The sequence below is a fragment of the Labrus bergylta genome, chromosome 10 (genome assembly GCF_963930695.1).
Source record: "Labrus bergylta chromosome 10, fLabBer1.1, whole genome shotgun sequence".
Taxonomy (NCBI): Eukaryota; Metazoa; Chordata; class Actinopteri; order Labriformes; family Labridae; genus Labrus; species Labrus bergylta.
This window is the reverse complement of record NC_089204.1, coordinates 23,531,418-23,554,553: the sequence shown is the minus strand read 5'-3', so window position 1 is coordinate 23,554,553 and position 23,136 is coordinate 23,531,418. Positions and strand designations below refer to the sequence as shown.

At 40.1% G+C, this 23,136-nt stretch overlaps 2 protein-coding genes and 1 pseudogene across 5 annotated transcripts; 2 read left to right on the top strand and 1 right to left on the bottom strand.

The window, feature by feature from the left end:
- The first annotated feature begins 86 nt into the window (after positions 1-86).
- On the top strand, positions 87-2,284 carry LOC109994667 (peroxiredoxin-like 2A; annotated as a pseudogene).
- Positions 2,285-2,359: 75 nt separating this feature from the next.
- LOC109994668 (peroxiredoxin-like 2A) lies at positions 2,360-9,278 on the top strand. 4 transcript variants are annotated; one of them, XM_020648112.3, is made up of 7 exons: positions 2,411-2,484; positions 4,606-4,860; positions 5,839-6,024; positions 6,527-6,618; positions 6,712-6,852; positions 7,590-7,754; positions 7,838-9,278. In XM_020648112.3, exons 2-7 carry the CDS (start codon positions 4,665-4,667, stop codon positions 7,931-7,933), a joined length of 876 nt encoding a protein of 291 aa, XP_020503768.1. In that variant the 5' UTR covers positions 2,411-2,484; positions 4,606-4,664; the 3' UTR covers positions 7,934-9,278. The 4 variants fall into 4 exon arrangements, with proteins under 4 accessions (XP_020503771.1, XP_020503768.1, XP_020503770.1 ...); XM_020648113.3 differs by lacking the exon at positions 2,411-2,484 and adding an exon at positions 4,039-4,158; XM_020648115.3 differs by lacking the exon at positions 4,606-4,860 and having other exon boundaries at positions 2,360-2,484.
- Positions 9,279-10,306: 1,028 nt separating this feature from the next.
- On the bottom strand, positions 10,307-20,290 carry sfxn3 (sideroflexin 3). Its single transcript, XM_020648100.3, has 11 exons — positions 20,181-20,290; positions 17,864-18,036; positions 17,336-17,506; positions 15,942-16,040; positions 15,288-15,363; positions 15,068-15,153; positions 14,839-14,966; positions 14,220-14,269; positions 14,060-14,109; positions 13,896-13,943; positions 10,307-13,786 (listed from the first exon to the last, which is right to left on the bottom strand). The coding sequence occupies exons 2-11, from the start codon at positions 18,025-18,027 to the stop codon at positions 13,690-13,692; spliced, it is 969 nt and encodes a 322-aa protein (XP_020503756.1). The 5' UTR covers positions 18,028-18,036; positions 20,181-20,290; the 3' UTR covers positions 10,307-13,689.
- Between the last annotated feature and the right edge of the window lie 2,846 nt (positions 20,291-23,136).

Below are 23,136 nucleotides of genomic sequence, written 5' to 3'. Positions count from 1 at the left end.
TAACATTGGCGCTGCTCTTTGATAAGTGCTTCACTCTGCACCATGCTTAACCTGGCACAAACATTCAGCTTAGTGTGAGCCTTGTTTCACTCAAGTCTTTGAGGAATTCCTCTTGTGTTACGTTCACATAAGCGAGGCTTTCACTGTGATTGGACTGATCTCAAACTCAGAGGGCTTAAAGGGGCTGGTAGAAAACATCAGATTCCTCCCTGTTAGCAGAGCGGCACACTGTGGTGAGTATCTCCTTTTTATAAACTTATTTACTAACTTATTGTATTTTCAAACTTTGGTTTTAACGTTAAGTCGTTTGACAATTTCAGTATATTGACATCTGTTCTTATCTTAATATGAGGACTTTATCCAAGTTGTTAATCCAATCAACTTCTGAATGAGTGCCGAGCGGTCATAAGGAAGAGAACATTCCTGATTTGTAACTTTAAAAAATAAGAAAAGTGCTCCTTCTCCGGATGCACAAAGCCAAATAAATATACATTCATAGGTGTTGCTAAAGTGTGCTGTCAGACGAGGTATAATCTTCTAAAATGAAAAATAAAATGTCTGAAGAAAGTGCATTGGAGAAAAAGATTCTCTTCTGACATGTTTCCTCTGTAGGTGGCCGGTGGAGCGGGTTCAGGGTCATGGCGACTGTGACTACGGTCCTGAAGGCGGTGAGCATGTTTGTTGCAGAGCTCATGAGCTCCTTCACAGACTGGTTCCAGACCAAACCAGCATGGGCTAACTTAGAGGTGCTGGAGGAGACAGAACTGAGGACCACTGGAGGAGGTGAGTCAGAAAACAGAGACAATGAACATGTAGAAATGGAGCAGTCTTTTCTGTATTGAATTCCCTGTATTGAGCAAATGAACACTTAAGAAGATGGTGAACACGAGACTGGTAAAAAAAAATAAAACAACCGGCAAACTCTTAACTGAAAAAATGTGATTGCATCTATAAATAGCCTTGACTGAAAAATATAAGACCGTCATGGATTTCTTCATACTCGCTGTCTTTTTTTTTTTTTCAGTCCATGAGCGATACAAGGCCAAAACTCTGTGGGAGAAGACTGGAGCTGTGGTCATGGTTGTGCGGCGACCTGGGTGATTATTGTGCAGAGAGGTATGAGATAGCATGTCTCTGCATTTGTGAAAACTTCACCAAACTAGTTTTCTGCCATTCATGCATTTCTTTTCTTTTGCTTCCCTCTCCAGGAGGCCACTGAGCTGTCCTCTCTGAAGTCCCAGCTGCAGGACCTTGAAGTCCCTCTGTTGGCTGTGGTGAAAGAAAACATCGGCAAGGAGCTGGACAACTTCAAGAAGTACTTCTCTGGGAAGGTTTACGTGGATCAGAAGGTCTGCCCTCCTACACTTGGCTTACAACAATTAAAAGAAACATGCAGGGTAACATAACATAACCTGCTTATATCGCCCTCATAGAAACATTTCTACGGCCCTCAACTGAGGTGGATGTGTTTCTCCATATTTCTGCGTATTGGCGTGTGGAGGAACATCTGGCAGGCCTACAGGAGGGGCTTCAGGGGTAACATAACAGGTGAAGGACTTGTCCTGGGTGGAGTCTTTGTCATCGGGCCAGGAGATCAGGTAGACTGCCACTTTAACAATGACTATTTTCTGAATGTTTCAAAAATGTTTGAAGAGTTCTGATTGTATTTTCTCCCCCCTTAAGGGTATTCTACTGGAGCACCGCGAGAAGGAGTTTGGGGATAAAGTTAACATGTTGGCAGTACTGACAACAGCCCGCAAAATGCAGGAAAACCTGGCAAGATAGACGTCAATGTGGGGAATGAAAGAACCGTTTGTTAGTATGGTGTTATGTAATGGTGGCTGCAGCACGTTTCAATTTCCATGTTCTGGTTTTTAACACAGGACTTTTATCTGCCCCCTCTAGCATAGCCTCCTACAATGTAATCTCATCATCCCCCTCCCCCTCCACATATTTCTGACTCAATTTCCTTTTGGCAATTATGTTTTGCAATTTCACAACAATGTAATTCAACATGTGCCACTTTAATTGTTCATTCACCGACTGTCTTCATATCTGGTCTTTGACTTGTGATGGTGTTTTGTGTGCTTTAATGACGACTTGTTTCTAAACTCTGATGAGAGGACAGATCTGATGCCAGCAGCACAAACACTCAGCACTTTAAACCAGAAGCCTCTTTTTGGCCTGACATGAGGGAGATTGAACCATTGGAGGGGGTAAAAAGTCATTTTTGTCTGTGCCATATATTAAAAAACAATAAACCCATCCTACTGACAGAACATTATACCTGTCCGCTGTGTGTTCATTTCCCCCTGTTCTCCTCCTTCTTTTTGATATTCTGGTCAAAGTTTTAATCTTCCAAGCCTGTCATCTTGTTCGATTGGTTTCCCTGCTCGTTCGCTCGCTCGCCTAGTGCGCCTGCGCAGAGATCTGTTTTCAAAACACTTGTCCAGAGAGGCTCTTCCAGTCGCACCATTGATTCAGGTGAGTGTCCATATTTTTTTTTTATTTTTTTTTTACTAATGCCTGTATTCATTTATTGTATTGTATTGGTATCTCAGCTACAGCCTCTAAACCATCACACCTACTCCCACTAAACCCTGTTAGCTCCCTGCGCAGACTCAGTAGACTAAACCATTAGCAGAGGAGCTAAAGGCTCAACACGGCGATTAGTGACGAACTACAGTAACTTCGTAGGACTCTGCAAGAATGCATGCATTATATAATCCATCATCTCAGGCTCTTAAAACCTCTAACACATCCCTTCTTTTTGCACCCAGTTACAGAGTTAAGTGTATCCTGTAAAGACAGCAATGTGATGATTACTCATTAACAGTCAGCAAGGTCATAATCTGCACAACATTAAGCGACTCTGCAGACCAAAGGTGCACACTGAAGGGGAGGTGACTTGTTGTTAAGCTATTTTTCTGTTTCATTTTAACATGTAGGCTACGTGTCAGTATTGGAAGAAGTATTCAGAACATTTACTTAAAGGAAACATAGCAGTGTGTCAGTGTTAAACAAGGGAAATGTAAAAACACCGGCTTTCAGTAATCTGTTTTCTGCTGCAGAATAAGCAGGAACAGGAGTTTCCCCTTTCACACACTTGATTAACTATAATAAAAAATGATAACAATTGCAATAAAAAGCAAATTGATTAAACGTAAAACCCATGTGGATTTGCTCTGCTCAGCTTTTCTTTAAGTAAAGTAAGCCACCTATCTTTACAAGCTTAACAAATAATGAATACAGTTTTTTTGAGAGCTGGGTTACACATTTATAAGTAATGAGCTAAATTACCAAAAAGAATATTAGGGACAGACAGTTTCCTCCACACATCACCCAGCTCATCAGCCCAACAAGATTCAAGATTCAAGATTTGTATTTGTCACATGCTCATACAGATGTGCAGTGAAATGTAAAGACTGTGCCATGTAATAACACTCAAATTACTAATACACATGTATACAGTCAAATAGAATATAATGTAAAATTTAAAAAATAATTATTTGAATATACAAAATATAAAATAGAATAATGTAAACAGTGTAAAGTGTCCAGGGTGTCAAAGTGCAATGTGCTGATTGGAAACACAACCTTCCCTTGATTTATTAGGTCACTTCATTAATATTATTATTTATATATATTAATATTAAGCAGGGTAAGTAGTAGGGCCGGGAATCTTTGGGTGTCTCACGATTCTTCTTGTCATCTGTGGGACTTTCTGAATTTATTGTTGCTCTATTTGGCGTTCTACTGCGTTAAAGAGCTGGCCTCAGCACTCAGCAGGGAGTGACATATTAGCCCAAAAAGAAAATACAAAAAAAAAAATCCATTTTAGGAAGTTATGATTCGATTTTAAATCTCAGTTTTTACACAAATCGTTTTCCCCACCTCTAGTAAGTAGAGACAGCTGTTTTCATTGGACGCTCTACAGACGCAGTCATGGAAACCACAATCTTCCTGGTGTGTGTGCCAGGCGTTGACGTCTGTCTATTGGCTGCTGCAGTTTTTGCTTTTTTTTCCGCCCCCTCTGTCCTCCCAGTTATAAAATCTCAGAACAACAATGTATTTGAGTGATTCACTGTTTGAAACCGGATGAGCTCAATCTCAGGAGAAGAACGTGATTGTCCTCACATTTTCAAAACGGAGGGACAAGTTAGTATGCAACTTTTCTTACTTCTCAGCACATTCATTGGCTACTTCTGCAAATTAAGGGTTTTGGGTCTTGTGTCAAACCTCCAGGGTAGGTCATGTGTCTACTCATGTGAATTTCTCTTGTAGCTATGTTGCACTGAACTATGTGTTTGTGTTTTCAGCTGAATTTGTTGATGTGTTAACCACACACAAGACAGCTCAGGGTGCAAAAATAGGATGTTTGCTTGCACATAGAGAGCTGTTATACCGCAGTGGAAAATGTATTCCTCATGCATTTTAGTATGCTTTAAATGTTCAAATTCTGAGCATAAAGAGAACATTCTTTTGAACAAATGCAGAGTTCTAAAAAGCAACCGGAGTGTAATAGACATGGCTTGTATTGTCCTATTAAAGGTCTGCAGCTTTACCTTCCGTAGAAAAGACATTTCTTCATTTGTTTTCTTTCAGTGAAATCTTGAGAGGGTTTATAGTCGGAGGGTCAGACCTTTTTTCCACGGCCCATCCAGATGCTGGCTCTGTCCAGGTGTTCTCCAGCTTTCAGGTGGAGACCATGTCTGCGCTGCTCTGCCCTCTCTGTGGGGAGCACTGCCATGAGCAGCCGGCCCTCCACCGCAGCCGGGTCCTTGTTCCTAAGAACCCCGACTGCTGCGTTTCATCAAAGCAAAGCCAAAGCCAGTCCTGACCCAAACAAGCCCGCTCAAGGCAAGGACATATTCGACCGCTGACACAGTTAGATGTTCTCTGCTGTAACCCAAACATAGAGCGTGTTGTTGTTGCATAGAGTAGCTTCAACCGTGACCTGTGCACCGCATTTCCCTTCCAAGATAAACTAGTGATTTGAAAACACTGATTAAATCTTCTAAGTACTCTTAATGAGTTTGTCAAGCAAAACAAACTGATTATATCCTCAGTTGAGATCATTTTCTGGTTTTGACCACCTATTAGAGTCAGAATCTTTGGATTTTAGCATCATTATTGATCAAAAGATTTACATTTGGGAATGTTACTTTGGGCTCTTGCAAGCTGTTATATTTCTTGGGACATTTTTAGACCACACACCTTTTTAAGTGTTTAAGATATATATTTTTTTAAATATAATGACCGTTTACTTGTTGCTTTGCATTTAGCTGCATGGCTCGTAAAGAAATCAACTATTATAACATGAGTGAACACACAAACGTAACTTCACACTGAAAGGTTTAGCTGTCCAAGAGTGGCTCATATAGAAACCCTTCAGTGGCACAACAAACTTGGGTCATCTTGTCATGATGAGCTGCGTCTCATCTCTTAAGGAAGTATGTGAGCTATTTAATCTCATGGATGGGAATCAGATGAGTGTAAAAGTGAGAAGAAGGTTTGCTGGTGAAAAGCACGGCACCAACAGACTTTATAGCACTTTGTTCCTCATTCCTAAAAAAAAAAACCTGAGTCATGCTGTTTTCTTGGATTCAGGGAGTTTAAGTCTCTCTGTGTCAGAGATAACATTGAAAGAAAAAGTGATTCACAGTGTAAAATGGGAATAATACCTCCCCTCTGCACATTTATCAGCTCAGCGTTGATCGGCAATGCATGAAAGAGAACTGCATCATAAAACTGAACAAGAAAGACGGTTTATTTTTCATTGTGATAATAGTGCAACTCTTCTCCCCTCATTTTGTTTGTTGCCTCTCTGTGCGGCAGTGCTGTCCTCCGGGTCCGGGTTGGAGTGGGAGCTGTTTGGGATGGGAATGTGGTCATTGGGTCTGGGTGCTGTTGGAGCTGCATTAGCCGGGATCTTTCTGGCCAACACCGATCTGTGTCTGTCTAAAGCATCTAACGCAACGCTGGAGTACCTTGAAGGGGCTGACCTGCGCTCCACCGTAGTGGGTGAGTAAGCTTTCTGATTGGCTGTTTTTATAATGTCACAAACAAACCAACAAGCCTGCTTGTTTTTTTACTCCCTCTGATGCTAATGAGAATAAGAATTAACATTACATAGGCCATTTGCAGGTTTCTGCTCTGTTTCACTGTTGCATGTTTGTATGCATTATTCACACAGTGAAAGAGGTGTTGTGTGACATTTAAGGCAAAGCTGCTTTCTTCAATCTGCTGGTATTCCAGATTAGATCACTGTGAAGGTCTTTGTCTGTAGCTTGAAGGCCGTTACTGAGTTATTTTAAAACATATTCAGCTTATTCATGCTCCATGAGTGTAAACTTTTTATTTTTTTTATTTGTAGGCTGCATATTTCATCTTCAAATCTGGGGTTTTTAAATTCTTGCATGATGCAGTCGTAAAATACATGAAACCTCGTGATGACCTTTTATCAGGAATATGTCAGGTGGAGGTTTGTTGTTTAAAAAACAGTTTCTTCTTGTTTTGTTTGCAGATGGCGAGGTCATCAAAGCAAAGAGCCTGTGGGACAAGAACGGGGCTGTGGTCATGGCCGTACGGCGGCCCGGATGATTTTTGTGCAGAGAGGTGATGTAGAGTCGCGTTATGACTCAAGAGATGAAATCTAAAGAGAGTTGTGGGTAATACATTCCCTGATGGTCTATCTGCCTCTGTCCATAGGAGGCCTCTGAGCTGTCCTCTCTGAAGCCCCTGCTGGAAGAGCTCGGGGTCCCTCTGGTCGCTGTGGTGAAGGAGAATGTCGGCACAGAGATCCAGGACTTCAGACCGCACTTCGCTGGGGACATCTACATCGATGAAGAGGTTAGCTGTGTTAGAGGCAGATAAACCTCACGTCTCAAACTGCCAAACTGTCTCAAACAGTGAATGTGTTATCAGACATGCCGTTTAGATTTCTTTTTCAATGCCTCTGCAGAATTTAGATTTAATTTGATTGATTTATCAGTCTTTATTTCGTTGCTGAAGCTGACAGATTCAAAAAGCCTGTTGTTTTTGTCTCACCAAGAGAATCTAAAGGATTTGTTTCTTTTAGTTTTTATTTTATATGAAAGGTACGGCGCCCCTGAAGTCTCAAAAAGTAAAACCGGTCTCCTTAGTTGATGCAACAGAGAGGTAAACATGACCCTGTCCTAACTTATTTGAAACGGTTTCTAGCATCAGATTAAAATTAGGCATATCATTTTCCAAATCAATTCACGTTCTCAGTTTCAACATTTGATGTGTTGAGTTTTTAAAATCATCACATTTTTATTTTCATTCACAGGAAATGTGGTTGTGGTTTAAGAGTTGAACTCCTCTTTCATTTATGGGCTACATACTGTATAGGACCATTACAGTGATGAACTTTGGTATTTCCATCTGTTATCGTGTCCTTTTATGGGTTAGGCTCAATAATGAGTCTACAGTAATCATTGTGCTGTACTGTATGAGAGTGAAGGAGGTGACAAAGCTTTAGTCAGACCTTCATTAAACAGGTTAAAGCAATGTAATCTCATCCTTTCCTGCATGTTGCTCAGACTCGATCTTAATTGTGATTGTAGAAACGCTTTTACGGCCCGCTGCAGAGGAGGATGGGGGGTCTGGGTTTCATTCGCCTCGGAGTGTGGCAGAACTTCATGCGGGCCTGGAGGTCGGGTTACCAGGGCAACATGAACGGCGAAGGGTTCATCTTGGGGGGAGTTTTTGTCATTGGAGCAGGAGAGCAGGTAAGGGAGCTTTCCTTTGGGCTTCACAAAAGCTTTCGATATAAAACATCGCGCTTATTTAACCTCGTGTTGTGTGTTTGCAGGGGATTCTCCTGGAACACCGAGAGAAGGAGTTCGGCAACAAGGTGGACAATGCAGACGTGTCCGAGGCTGTTAAGAAAATAGTGGCAGTGAAATAAGTTTAACTTCATTTAAGCAGATGGCATTAGAATAAAGAGAAGGGTTGCTGTATGTAGAGAAATCAAGTATTAACAAATATGTTTTAACTTTACAGAATTGTCAAAGTTCTTCCATCACTGACATGATATTTAAGCGTACTTTCACGATTGTCTTTTACACATTAATTTAACGTTGGTTACTGAAGTCAAGCTGTGAATTGAAGAACAGAGGGGTTCCTCAGGGTTTGTCCTCGTGACCTCTGCAGACACCATAGAGCTAGTGTCTCTGAGATGGGTATTATAATCAGATAGCCAGGGGCTTCAAAGAAGCATTTTCATTCAGGTACATCAACTATTAAAGGGGTCATATTATTAGGCACATCTATGTGCAGAAATTCAAAGTCCGCGGAAACGCAGCTTCTCCCACGTCCTCCTGTTAGCTGCAGCATTAGCCGCATGTAACTCTCGGTTCTAGCCCCCCTCGAAAAAAAATTGTCAGTGTGATGTCTTGTCAGTGTGATATCACTGATCTAAGCCCATTGGCTCATTGTGGCACGCCCATTAACTTCTGTTGCACGCCCACGATATGCCGTAGCCTGCGGTAGCACAGTAGTGCTAAGGTGCTAATGTTTTTGCTCCCCTCGGAGCCAAAGTGGCTGCATTCCCAATATGGTAAAAGGGGTGGGACATTTCTGAGAACAGTGCTGAGCGACTGACCAATTAGGGCAGAGCCGACAGGCCGATCAATCAGATCAGACTTGGCACACGTAGGGACTCTGAACGTGGGCACTTCAGAGCAAAGAGTCAGAAGCGAGCCGGTGCACGGAGCGGCAGTACATGAAAACAGACGCTTTTTTCAAACTTTACCTATTTTGAACATACTTCAGTAGGTACATAGATTAAATATATGAACCCCAAAAAGGGCAGAATATGACCTCTTTAACTTAACATCACTTGAAATGTGTCGTTTAGAGACCTTTATTAGTCAGGCTAAAGACTAGGTTAAATATTGGATGAATTATTCTTTAAATCTTGACAGAAATGTATTTATAATAATGGTCCTGTGTGTTATTTCTGTTTGCTTCTCCTGGTTCGGCTCTGCAATAAGCTTTCAACATGGCAGACGTGCGTGTGTGATCTGTGTGTGTTTACAATGACAACCTGACTCTAAACTCGACAGTGAGAGGAGGGGGTTTGATGCTCAAACACATCCAGGCCTCAGATGCTGTCGCCATGTTTGGGAGTGTTTGCGGCGCCTGAAACGGGCGTGGCTTGCATGTGTGTTAACTTGTGTTAGAGTTAGAAGAAAAAAAAAAAGTGCATTCCTACACTTGTGAAGCAATAAATAAAGAACACCTCATCACCAGTTCTTCTGTGTGTTTCTTTCTAGGAATCATGTGTTTGTTTAAGAAAGGGGGCGGCAGTAGCTCAGTTTGTAGGGACTTGGGTTAGGAACCAGAGGGTAGCTGGAGACTTCCCTAGTACTGTCGAAATGCCCCCTAACAAAGGAACCCTAACACTCTGCTACACAGCCCCTCTCTGACATCTCCACCTCCACAGGTGGTATTTTGGGGCCTATTCTTTCAATAACCACTATTTTTAATTGTAAAAGTATGTAAATTAAAAGACACTTTAACAGAAACAGAAGCTTCTTCACCAGCTGCAGTATCTCAGCCTGTAGGGACTTGGGTTGGGAACCAGAGGGTCGCCGGTTCCAGTCCCGGTACTGCAGTATGCAGAGCTGCAGCCCCACTCTGACATCTCTCTTTAAAGTATATCCATCCATAGGTCCTGTCTGTGCATGTGTTTGTATTTGTGTGTGAGTAGCATGTCTCTGTTACTTCAAACTAAAAATGAGCAAAAACATAATGTTATAATCCATAGACTGAATAAAACATTATATTCTGGTCAATAAATCTCCCTATTTCTTAAAGTTTCACAGTATCACAGCCTCATGTCAAAGCTATCTATGTGCCATCAGTGAAAACTGGGTCCAAACATGTCAGGAAACATTCCCCTCGTATCATGTTCAAATCAGTAATCCTGTAAAATCCTGTATTTTATCCCTACACTTCTAAATGAAGACGACTCACTTACATCAGAGCCGCTGTCTAAGTATGACATGTTTGTTTTCAAGCTGGGATGATCTCTTTGTGTGGGATTGTTGCTGAAACAAATTGTACTTAGCAACAGTCAGATGGCTTTCATTTGATCTGATTGCTTCCTGCTTTCCTGAGTGTTGAACAAACAAGCCTTTATCATCTCATGTCACTCGGTTTGTTTGTTACTGTGGTATTCAGTTGTTTAGGCGAATATTTGGCCCGTCCCCAGGGGCAGGATGTGAAATCTTTATGCAAATTCAAAAACACACATGAAATTAAGCAGAGAGGTGTGGACATTACTGTTACATCTTTTATTCTATTGCTCAGAGTAAAATACATTTCACATCAAGGAAATATATTTCAACACAATACAAAATAAAGGGAGGACACACAGTGCACCAATACTGACTGAATGTTTGTATAATATGAAATAATAGAAACATTCATGGTGTGGTAACACAAAACAGATTGTCTTCTACATTTGTGCCCTTCAGTTTGCAAAGATTTAACCTTGAAAATCACCAAAAATCCTCTGTTGTAAAGTGAAGTCAGGGTCAACTCTTAACTTGAGATTTGATTTCAAACTTCATGAAATCAAAGAAATGTGACCTTGATGGGATGTTGTTAATACTTTTGGTGTTCTGTTGAGTGTTGAACTTACAAAGGTCAAAGCCCACTTCAGTAAAAACAATGTTTCGGCATGAAAAAAAAGTGGCAAAGGTCCATTTGCTAAAGCTGAAACAAAAAGCTAGACACTTCTTCTCCTCAGTCCTTACAAATCATACCCGTCTCGTCTTTGGCTAGATCTATGGGTGTGACATGTAAAGGTGGATCAGTACAGTCACACGCTGAAATACATGTTCATCGTAAATGTTTTGACAAGCTGACTTAAAAACCCTCCAGTTTTTGTTCTTGAAACTTTTGCACAATCATTCCAGGAGCATAGAAACACAAAGGGAATCAAAGCAAGAGAAAATCAACGTGCAAGCATTAAAAGCTGCCAGACAATGAATGAATAACATCTCAGCAGAATAATGGTTATAATCCATTCAACGTTATCCAGCACAACAAACAAATACAATCTTCAGTACACAATTGAAAAGTTCTTTTTTAAAAAGCAACACAAGTCTAAAGTCCTACAGCAGCACAGCAAAGGTTAGATAGTGCAGTTTGAGCATCAGCAGGAAAACACCCCGACACAACATGATAACAGGCTAGGGGGGGAAAAAAAAAAAGAAGGAGTGAGACAGTTGACAGGTGGTTAAGTGTTGATATGAAAGATTTAAAGAGCAGCTCAATGAGCAGTTTCATTCCAAAATGAGACATCCACTTATCTTTAAAAAGAAGACTGTCATTCTCACAAAGAGTCGTATCAAGGCATTGCTTTAGGATTGAGACTTTGTTATAGGTTGTTACATTTTTTTTTTTTTTTTAAAGATGATCTGGAGAGCACTTTGGAATAAAACCTTTCATTTTGAGGGTTGCATATAGACACAATCCTTGTACATTTCTGTCTGTAAAGAAGTTGATTCATAAAAATGATTGTGTCCCTTAACACACTCGATGGGATCACTTTCAATGAATGATTGAACATCAAATTTAGAAAAAAAATAATAATATATAACCTGAAATGACCACAGGTGCTTGATGGGTATTCATTTTAAAATCTACAATAGTTTTTTTTTTTTTACCAACATACACATCCATTTACACAAACACCGAGTTATACTTGCTAATCTGTGAAGGTGCTCTCTGTTTCAAGTTTTGTCCGATAAGAAATCATGCTCCTCTAATCTGAGAATGTATCAACCCTGAAGGAAGAGGTGATCTCATCCTCATGACATTTCTCTCTGATGCATACGAGGGGCCATCAGGTGGAGTCATTTATTAGTTAAAAGTTCCTTATGCATACGTGTTCCAAATATGTGACATCATACATACATCTTATATATTTATAAATATATCCATGAAAAATATAACTATTCTTATATCGTCTAGACACACGGCTGATATTTCCTCACGTACACCATCAACAAACATTGAACCAGACTGGACAGTTGTGTGCTTTGAGAGCTTCGTTAGCAATGTGAGTGAGTTTGATCAGAGAAGCTACACCCCAGGCAAAACTGTCCACTGTTACTGAAGCAACAACAACACCACAGTACCCCACTGCCCAGACCTTACAAACAAGAACATCATTGTATCACGCAACATGTGCTACTTTCATTTGGTACAATCAGAAATCAGCAACTGCAGCACACACAGAGTTTAGCAGAAGACTAGCTGGCTGTTTGACAAAACCCTGCATCTCCACCTTAAAGGAGCTGAAATGATCCAGCTTTGACCTGATTCAGCCTGCTCATGCAATCCATCCGACACAGCGTGTGCAAAGTTACCATGTGACACCAGCAATAAAACTGTTGTCCGCACTCTGCGTGTCACTGTTTTGGAAACACACAACTAGCCAAGCTGAGGGAGTTAAAGACCAGACCGAAGTCGTTCTCTTAACAACACCTAGACACAGCACAGTATAGTATATTCTTCCACCAGACACAACCACTAAACAAACACTACCACCTACAACAATCAAAGAATTCCATTAATACGCAGCTTATAATAGTGAGTGCAATGGTGACTAAAGTGATCTCAAGTGATGAAACGCCTTGACAAACAGGCTGCCGCTGCCATAGCATGACAGTCCATATCTAAGTTTACAAAAATCACACTCACTAGGGTTCACTGGTTTACCATATGGCTTTGCTTGATGAGCTTTTGCAGGGTCAGTTCTGCGTGTTTTCTTAACCTAGCACGTCATTACTCGGTCTTTCTATATGAAGACGCATAAGTACACTTCAAGGAGAATCGGTGAGTGTAAGTAGCTGCAACAGTTAACAAGGAGGACAACATAAGAGGATGCTATTCATCAGGGTTGGGACTATTTAGAGTTATTAATATGCTGGTTTTTCCAGTATAGCCACCAGCTGGAATTATACATGGTGGAAAATAATCAGGCTTAACATACTACAGACAGAGTGTAACAGCTTAAAATATTACTTATACAATCAGAAAAATGCATCAAAAACCAGACAAGAAAAGGAAAACCAAGTGAGAAAACAGAAGGCCAAAAACATGTTACATTCAGAAGTGATAACACACACACGAGCACAAGCCTTCATTTTAAACTGGAGTTACAAATGAGTCATCAGAGGACTTAAAACCTGCATGAACCTGAACGCAACATGAAATAAAGGTATATGGACACATAAATCAGTAACATCATTGGCCGCCGCCTTGTGGGCAGTTTTGACCAAAGGAAGACAGAAAACACACCACGACACATTAAAAAACGTCAGGGGTCAGTTGTATTTCTAAGGAGTACACGAATGTACAGTAAAAAGCTGTCAGTGATGTTCCTTCTCAGAGTGTTTTTTGTTTTGTTTTCCCCTCCGTGAATCCTCTTCTTCAAATTGTCAGACAATCAACGCCCTACACTGTAAAAACTTGGAGCAGCTTCGGGCAGTCAAATTCAAAAAAACAAACGCAGCAGTACATGTAACAACAAAATATGCATACATAATTATGATTTGCTCTCACACAATCAAACAGACTCTGTGTATATGTGTATGAGTGTCTGTCTGGCGTGTGTGTACGTGTATGGAGATGTGTTTGCGGGTCCTACAGGCCCTTGTTGAAGTAGACCTTGGTGGTCTCGGGACTGGCCTTTCGTATCCTCTCCTGCAGATCTGCTTCCAGGCCGCTCACGCTCATGGAGCTACGAAAAAAGATTGTGATCACGATTAAATAAGCGGGAAAACGTCTGATAACACTTCACATGCATGTTTAATTTCCCCTATAGAGAGAGCAGGTCGAGCTGTTGGTACCTTTTCTGTGGGAACAGGGCGCAGCACAAAGGAGTGGCAAACACCAGGCTGAAAACAAAAGAGAGGGGAGGGTCTTAGACGTTGTCTAATGTTCTTTATTCAAGTTAAAGTACTGGCAAGTCTACTTAAAAAGCAACACTGATAAAAAAAAATCAATAACTTACCAAAGGCCGACAAGTCCCACTTGAACTGGAGCATTGAGAAGTGGGAATCGCTGTGAAATCACAAAAGAAAAATCAGAAATTTAACATTTTTTCTGCAACAGTTGAGCAATCAATGAATGGCCAAACAACAGTGTGACAGTGATGCAAGCAGTCTGCTTACCTTCATGAAAGCTCTTTTCTCCAGAGCATTCATGATAACAGGGGGGATAGCTGTAACAAAGAAAGACAAGTCAGGTGTGGTCAGTCCTCAAATACCTCCAGTGTGCGTCTTAAAGAGAGGGTGAAATTCTTTTCTGTCTTGTAACATCAACATCAACTGTTACGAGTTAACAGGAGGAGACGGGATGATAAGTGGAATAATGCTGGCTCAGTTCTCGTTTAAACCAAAGCTGATTAATCGGGATAATAACTGCTGAATGAATAAAAGGTCCTTGTTGTGTTGTCGCTTATATCAAATTAATTTAGGGCCAAAAAAAGTTTGACTTTGTGTAATAATTAAAAAAAACATCTGAATTAGGATTTAAGCTCCACAAAGCACAGTATCAATGCAGTTGAAGATGACGAATTTGTTAGAAAACAAAACACTTTCATATCATCTTTCAGGTTCAAATGGATTACACAGCTAAATTATCATTTTCTTGAAGTCATCAATCTGTTTTAATCTCACCATCCTTCTAAACCAGCCATTCACTTACTGTGTACAAAGAGCTTTACATTTTTTTTTAAAGAAAACTATCCACTATGGCCACTTCAAAAAGCTGACATCATTTCAGAATTACCCATTGCTGGCACCGCCATGCCGATCCTCGACACCACCACCTGTATGATCGCCTGTTTGGCAGCATTGGCTGACTCTCCCAACCTGTTTCCGTTCTCATCTGTCACCGGGATACCGTACTTCAACTCCCTGGAATAAGGGAGAATTGTTGCAGTGGTTTACTACACAGTTTGTACAAGCTCGGGGGGGAACTAAACAAAAGTGATTTGCTTTTCATCGGGTTTTCTCACCTCTGTCTCATGAAGGGAATGTTGATACAGTTAGCAGCAGCGACAGCAGCAAAAGGGACGAACCGGCTGGCGATTGGAGGAAGACGCTGCAGAGATCGGACAGAATCAGGGACACATTTAGACACAAGATTTTCTCTGCAGAACAGAGTTTCTGTATCTGGGATATCTTTTTTTTTTTTTTTAACTTGGACTGATAATTCATTTGATCAGCAGGCATTACCGCAGCTAGAGACTTGAGTCCCAGGGCTGTGACCACAGCTCCTGTAGTGGCACTGACGTAGGCGACACCCAGCTGACTGCAAAGGGACAGTTGCATGAGACACATTTCACACAATGTACCCACATCCTTTTTCTAAATGTTCTCACCTATTATAATTAGCTGAGCTTTTCTACAGAACATAAAAAACTGTGCCTGCAAATTTAACAGTTACACCAACATGAGACATTTCAAAGTAGAGCTACCACAGTGAACAGCACGAATGCATGCTATGTGCAAAGGTGAAGAACAGGAAGAACATCCTAACACATTAATATATGTCATATGTCATCCTCATTGACATGCTCGATCAACAACTCCCTTATTTTTATATTCTCTGAAAGCAGCCCTCTTATTCTTCAACAACTCTGCATGCAACTAATGCATTTTGTGGAATGAAAGAGTTTGCAGAAGCATGTGAACCTGACATTTAACTGGGGGGCTATGTCAGCATGAGTGCATGGTGACATGGAGCTGAGCATGCTTAACAGTGGAACAGAATACCGCTGTGAGGGAAGGGGAAAGGACAGCAGCTCCCACAGCCTCCTTACAGACACTATCTTAGAGGAAGGACAGGAATGATCTAGAGTGGGGGTGGAAGTGAGAAGTCCTTCCTACTTCACGGTCATGGGGGCATCTCCACTGCGATTGGTGTAGTTGACGACAGCGTTGAAGGACTGGTTAACCCACTGCCAGAACACCACTGCCGGCGTAGTCCTGCAAGTGTATGATACAAAAATAAAAATTACGGCACTGCTGGAAAAAGGTTTGCTGACTATTTTAAAACTGTTAACACGTCGACTGAAAATATTCCAGTTGCATTCAATCATAAAATCAATAGAAAACATTCAGGATGAAGCACTCTTAAATATATCCTTGATCATATCTGATTTAATCAGTGATTTGCATCGTCAGTCAACCCACAGGTTTTGCTTTTGCTGGTTTGCACAAGTGAAACATTAAGACATCTGTTCGTCAAGCGTATTTGTAAACCACAAAACCACTCGTGACTGGAGCCGTTCTCTGCTGTAAGTGTGGATGTTTATCAACTTGACAAGCTTAGTCCCACAGGACAACTCAGGTCACAAGTTTTTGTATTCAGCGGTCCAGCAAATATCTATTTTGCTGTTAATCTGTAGAGAATAATTGTATTTTGTCCCCTCAGGTTTTAATAGTCATTTTAAGTAAACCTGTCTCTCTGGATTGTTTTTTTAAACTCTGTACAGATGAAACCACGAAGGTTTTCATACTCTTTTCATAAAACTAATTATTTTATATCTTACCTTACTTTTATGCTTGTTGTCACCTTGTGTCAATATTTACAGAAAACATTTGTAAAATTGGAAAAGTCATACTTTAGCACCCACTAGTGGTGGTTTGCTGAAATGACAGCAGTTGCAAGTGAGTGGCATCCCCACTTATCACTATCACCAGATATATGACCAATATGCAAATGAAGACACTGAAATTAGAAATTGAGAATTAATTGCTATATATTCTTAGAGTTGATTGAATGTTTAGTTGTTCCTTAAGCATAAATATCAAACATTTGCCGTCTCCAGCTAACTGATGAGTGATATTTTTTTTTCTTTAAGAGGATTTTCAGTCTGTGCAGGGATTAAACTATTTTTATTCAGCGCTGTATCCTGTACTGAGGTTTAAATCAATCACACAGAAACTATCTCGCATCCATTGAGTATGTTGGCTGACATATATATTATATATATTTATACAATTTTTATGATTTCTTACTGGGCTTTTGCCTTTTTATTAAATGGGACAGGGGTTAGTTGGATGTTTTGACATGTGGGAAAGAAGCCACAGGTCGGACTTGAACCTGGGCCGCCAGCTTGCAGGACTTTAGCCTCGGTTTATTGGCACGACCAAACCGCTAGGCCATCTTTGCTGACCCAGACAACATACCGTATTTTATATATGATCTATGTTGTGATTAAGCAGAAGCAATAGTCATACACATGGTTTAATGAAGTGAAGCTTCTTGTCATGTTTACCTGTAGAAGGTGAGCATGCAGCCTGTGATGGACATGTTCATTGGCACCTGGGCAGACATCCGGCCAATCACAAACATCTTCTCCCCTGTGTCTGGGTGGAAGGCGGAGTCGTAGACGTACTTGGCCTTCCAGAGCTCATCCTCTGTCAAACCTGGCTTCACAATCCCGGCTCTGAAAAAGTCAGAGTGGAGTGATGTGGTCATTTATACATAAGTGGAAGCAGGAGCAGAACACGCAGACTTTATTCTTTCAGGTTTTAACACAAATTTGAAAAACAAACTGATAAAAAAAGGAATAACTAACATCTCTGATATGTTTTCTCACTTGTTTGAGAAACACATTTAGCCACTCAAAGCACCATTGTTGTTGTTGTTTTTTTTTTTTAATGGTGATGCTACCTGGTTACAACAATTCTTAAATCTACTTCTACGCCTCACAGGACTACATACTCCAAAAACACTCTCATTTTTGACATTGTGTGTGATATGCCGAAATCCTCCTCCATCATCTTATTTCCAGACCATCTACCTGTAGTTCTCCACGATTACTCGGGCCTCGTCCAAAGATTCAGAGGACAGCAGGACGGTCCTGGGATCTGTGACCATGAAGAAATGCTGGGCGCGCCCCATGAACGTGCCTTGATCCCATCTTGGCTCCTTGATATTGATGTTGCGGGACAACTCTGCAGACATCCTGCCTTTCTATGATGAACAGAGAACGTACAAATATCACAACTGTTCAGTCCACGTACCTACTTGCTTTAAGATCTTTTTTAAAGTAACAGACATTGAATATCACTCAATGGCTGATCAGAAAAAATAAACCAATAATCTGGCCAGCCATTCGATGGGGAGGTTTTCAAAACTTTTCTCCAATGTAACATTTTTTAAGGTTATCAAACAGGGTTTTGTAATACAGTCAGAAAATGTTCATGATTATAAAACCCTCCGATGCACAGTTAAGCCTCCACCTCTGCTCCATTAATAGACCTACTGCAGTAGAGCGCTGCATTGAGGTGAAGCCCCCCCCTCCCCCAACATTGATGTTCAGACAACAGTACAAAACAGAGACAAAAACACAGCCTAGATGATGGCATTACCTTTCAATAGCTTGCGTATATAAAACTCACTGCAAAATGATAAGGAATTTTAGTTTGTTGCTCTCACGGTGTCAAATTCAAAGTTTGCCGTGGGGTCTTTGAAAGCATGGGGAACATGATCATAACAGGCATGTTTCAGTGGCTGTGTACAAAACATAAAGTAACTTTAGAGGAAAAACTGGGCTTGAAATGAAGGTCAGTGTTTGGGCTGTTTGTACCCTGATAACGGGAACAACAAAGTACAATGTATCTCTAGTGAATTATTTTACTTTTATGTTGGAAAAATACTCAGTACACCTGTAACAACAGTTGATTAAACAATCTAAGGACAACAATTCCCCTTGTATTTTGTCATTATTTCAATCATTTTTCAGGGGAAATTGCAAACATTTGCTTCTTCAATCTTCTTAAAAGTAAGGGTTTGTTGGTCATTCATGATAGTTGATGAAGATTTTTTGGGTTTTCACTTGTTATTTGGAAAAAACTGGGAAAAAGATCTGCAGAGTCCCTCTGCACCTTTAAGGAAAAGCTAAAGACCCAACTCTTTCATGAATACCTACTAACTTAATGATGATGGTTTCGATATCATTGATGATGATGGTTGTGACGATGGTTTTTGTTCGATAACGACGACTTATAAGATGGTTTCTATACTGATTAGAGCTCTCAAGAACTGCCCTCAATGTTGTGCTTTGCCTCTGGTCACTTCCTGTCAGCACCTGTGTGTCCAATCAGACTCAAAGCTGATCGTTTGCTCTTACTCACATTGTTCCCTTTTTTTCTTTCTAGATCCTTTGCTTGTGTTGTACTTACTCTCTGATGTACGTCACTTTGGATAAAAGCGTCTGCTAAGTGAATTGTAGAATTGTTAAATTGTAGAAGTAATGAGCATTATTGATTAGAAATATTTGTGGATTAGATCATTACTCTTAAAAAATACTTGGCAGAGACTGATCTACATTGAAATAAAAACCTATAAAATCACAGTTCTCACTCCTAGGCCCATGGAGACGACCTGAAATAGCTTTTTTATTACACACAAAGACATTCAATTAACACTGTAAATCATCATTTCTGAGGATCTTGGACAAGATAATAAGACATTTATACTCGGAAAATTAAAAAAAAGTAAAAGTTACCAATTACTCTTCAGCTCTATACCTCTAAATATCCCCCTATGGGCACAGGTGACACTCAGGTATCTGGATATACTTCACCATTTCAACAATGAGTTTGAGTCTTTACGTAGCAGCAATTCTAACATGTTTAAGTCATAACAAGGCCATAAACACCTCTAGTAATATCTGTAGGATGGAAACTTGCCTCGACCACCAACAAGGACAGAACAGCTGATTCTGAGAAGTCAATGACGCGAATGCTGCATCACAAAAATACAAAGATCTGATTGTTATTTTAGATCATTTTTAGCTTTCTAAGTCTTAACCTCACACTACTGTGCTGCTGCCACGTTGAAAGTAGTGGCTCGAAGAAATAGCGTGACATCCCACAGTGACAGATGGGACCCGGGATGTCACGACACGATGCCGGTTCCTGTCAGCGAGACTCCCGCTAACGAAGTGCAGCTAACGAGCTAGCAAGGTAGTTCACAAACCAGCTTAACCATCGTGCTAGCTCTTTGCGTAGGGTCGCTAAGGGCTCGTTTTGAGTCGGGGTAAGCGTGAACATAAAGTTGGGTTTGTGGTAAACTTGTTAAAGGTTAGAAATTCAGTCAACACTTAGACGTACCTTGTTCGTTTTCTTTGTATTTGAAAATGTATGACCTCTCAATATCACAGCACCACCGGGTGGACTTTTTGCTGCCTTCAGGTACTCTCGGGTGTATCGAAAAACACAACTTCATCACAAACAGTTGTAGCGAAAAACGAAAATAAGCGTATTATTTTCTGTTATACTATACTATAACTGTACTATACACTATGTATATATAAAATATAGCAAACTAATGCCGTTTATTCGACCATACAGTTAATTCTTGAGACGTTTTTCCAGAAATTACATGTTATAATCAGAAACATTCACAGTGACGTTAATTCTGTAAAGGCATGGTGGTCAGCGTTACTTACCAATTAGCTGAAATAAGCAAAACAACATTTTATTTCACCTTACTTTAATTAGAAAATTGTTTTGGAGATAAATTGATCAAGCTCTGTAGATTCACAGAAGATGAAGCTTATAAGTCGGAGTTTCACAGACGCCTTTGAAAGCAGCACTACCGTATGACACACTGTGGGCGGTGTTTGTCATGGAAGATATGAGTATTAGGAAAGCCTTGGGCGTGGGAGGTAGAAATAACATGATTGGTTTAAAAAAGAAAAAGACTGGGGCTCTAAAATTTCATGGATACGTCTACCAAACTTGATTTTTGCTCTCAGTAGAACTTCTGTCTCTCCTTACTCCTCCCGACCAGCTACTATCCTACATCTGGCAGCAGCTGGATTTTTCAAAGTGTGTGGTGTTTGTGTTGAGATGGTTCTTCATCTTCTCCAACTGGCCTCCCCCCCCAGCGTTTGTGCTGTGAAATGGTTTCTCCTCTCTGGGAATTCTTAAAAAGTAGGCCTATCCAAATCCTGCAGACTAGGCCAGGCTTTTTTTTGACAGAGTGATAAGTAATTAATCACTTTTCACTGGGCTGTGACTCCAGTGATTTGACCCATGTGGTATGGTGGCTGGCTGGTTTGAAAGGTAGCTCTGTAGAAACCCTTCTCTCTTCTCTCTTGACTCCAAAGGTGAGATTCCACTTTTGCAGCAGTTTTCTAGTGTTGAATATTCAAAGCCATAACATGTAGGACAGACATAGCACTGGAAGGGCACACTAGAGGGCACTTTTAAAGTTTTTTGTTTTTTTTTACATGGTGACACAGAACATCAGTATCTCAATGTTCAGTAACATACAGAACAACGCTGGAATGGAATTCACTCCCAAGTAATGTTAAACAACAAAGCACTATATACAGTTTTAAAAAATGTCTTAAAGAACATTATATACGGAGAAACTTTAGTCAGTACTGATGGGAGAGGACTACTGGGCCTTTGTGTAACCATGCTATGTCTTAGATGCTGTAAATCAGACAGAGCCTTTGTGTTTGTCTCTTTCTTTTGTTCATTTATGTCAATTGTCTATTATTTTTAGTTATTGAAGAAATGTTGTGGAATGTTTGTGTAGTGTGAAAAGAATAATATATAATATGAATTGTAAATCTACAGACACTGAGGACTGCATAACAATAGGATAGGATACTACAAACTTCGGCATCCTCCTGGTAATAGAAGATGAGGTCGTCCTGGAGGATCAGATCATTCAGCATGGCATGAAGGACTATTTGCATGGTAGCTACGCTCATGGGTCTGCTGTATGCAATTGCATTGACTACTAAAAGGAAGTGCAGTATACATTTAAAGTCATACAGAAGAACCTAATGTAGGCTATATCGGTGGTGACCTCTGCCCCCTGCAAAGGTCCGTGGACTGAGAAAAATACTTCTTTGAAAAGCTGTGTAGGCACACTGAGGTCGGGAGTTTTCTGAAAGCTGCCATGAAATATTTGGACATTGTCTCAGATCTTTTCTGAAGTGTTTGTTTTACCATAATAAGATCACCTCATGAAATGTGTAAATTATTGATTTTATAGGTTTATTGAATCTGAAAATGCTGAGAAAATGACCAATAAATGGTAAATGCAGCAAAAGAAAGAGAACTGTTTTTTGCACATTCTTGGGTGGAAATGTTTTTTCCAAGTCAGCACAGTATTTGAGGTAAAAACATTTGTAAATGTTTAGAAGTTCTATTTGATCCGATCTGCTATTAAAGTTTGAAGAACTAAAGTTGGTTGGTTTCTATGATAAAACGAGATGATAACTTTTTTAATTGTTATTGTTGTTAAGTTGAAAGTTTCCACAAAAGCAAAGAGAATCACTAAAAATGTATAAACTAAACTGATTTAAGTTGAGTAAAACAGAAATATATATATATATTCAATTTCACTCAATATTTTAGGTGGATTCAACTTTTGATAAAGTAGTTCTAATTTTTGATTTCATGTCAAAAGAAATGGAAAAACAATGTTGCCTTAACTAGATAATTTCTCAGAAAGTGAATTGTTATCTAAAGTTTTGTTAACTTTTTTAAGTTATCACAACTAGGTTTTTTTTTTTACAGTGCAAAGTGATCACCTATCCAACCCACACATGTGGGAAACGTTGTTGGATAAAAGCTAGAAATCTATCTTCAACATTCATTTAGGGTTCTTACTAATTACACAAATATATATATAGGCCTAGTGGAAATATAAATAATACTAAAAAAATATTCAAGGTCAGGCTATCTTTTCCACGTAGAACTACAACACATTGAATGCTATAAATATGACTATGATAATTATAATATTAGTTCCTTGAGGATTCAGTCTTATGCAGATTGGTACCTGTAATGAGTTTTCACAGCTTGCCACAAGGGGGCGTTGTTCATCTTTCTGACAGGCATCTTGAAGGCAGCCAGAAACATCCACAGCACAACTCATTCTTCCCTCACACACCTTTCAGTTTTACTTGAACTATTATGGGCTCAATTAACACAATAATACCACAACTCACTTGGGGACGAAGTGACATAGACCTGAATCCGGGTTACTGTAGTGTAAATGTGCTTAATCATGACTAGTGTATCGCTAATGACCATACAGAGG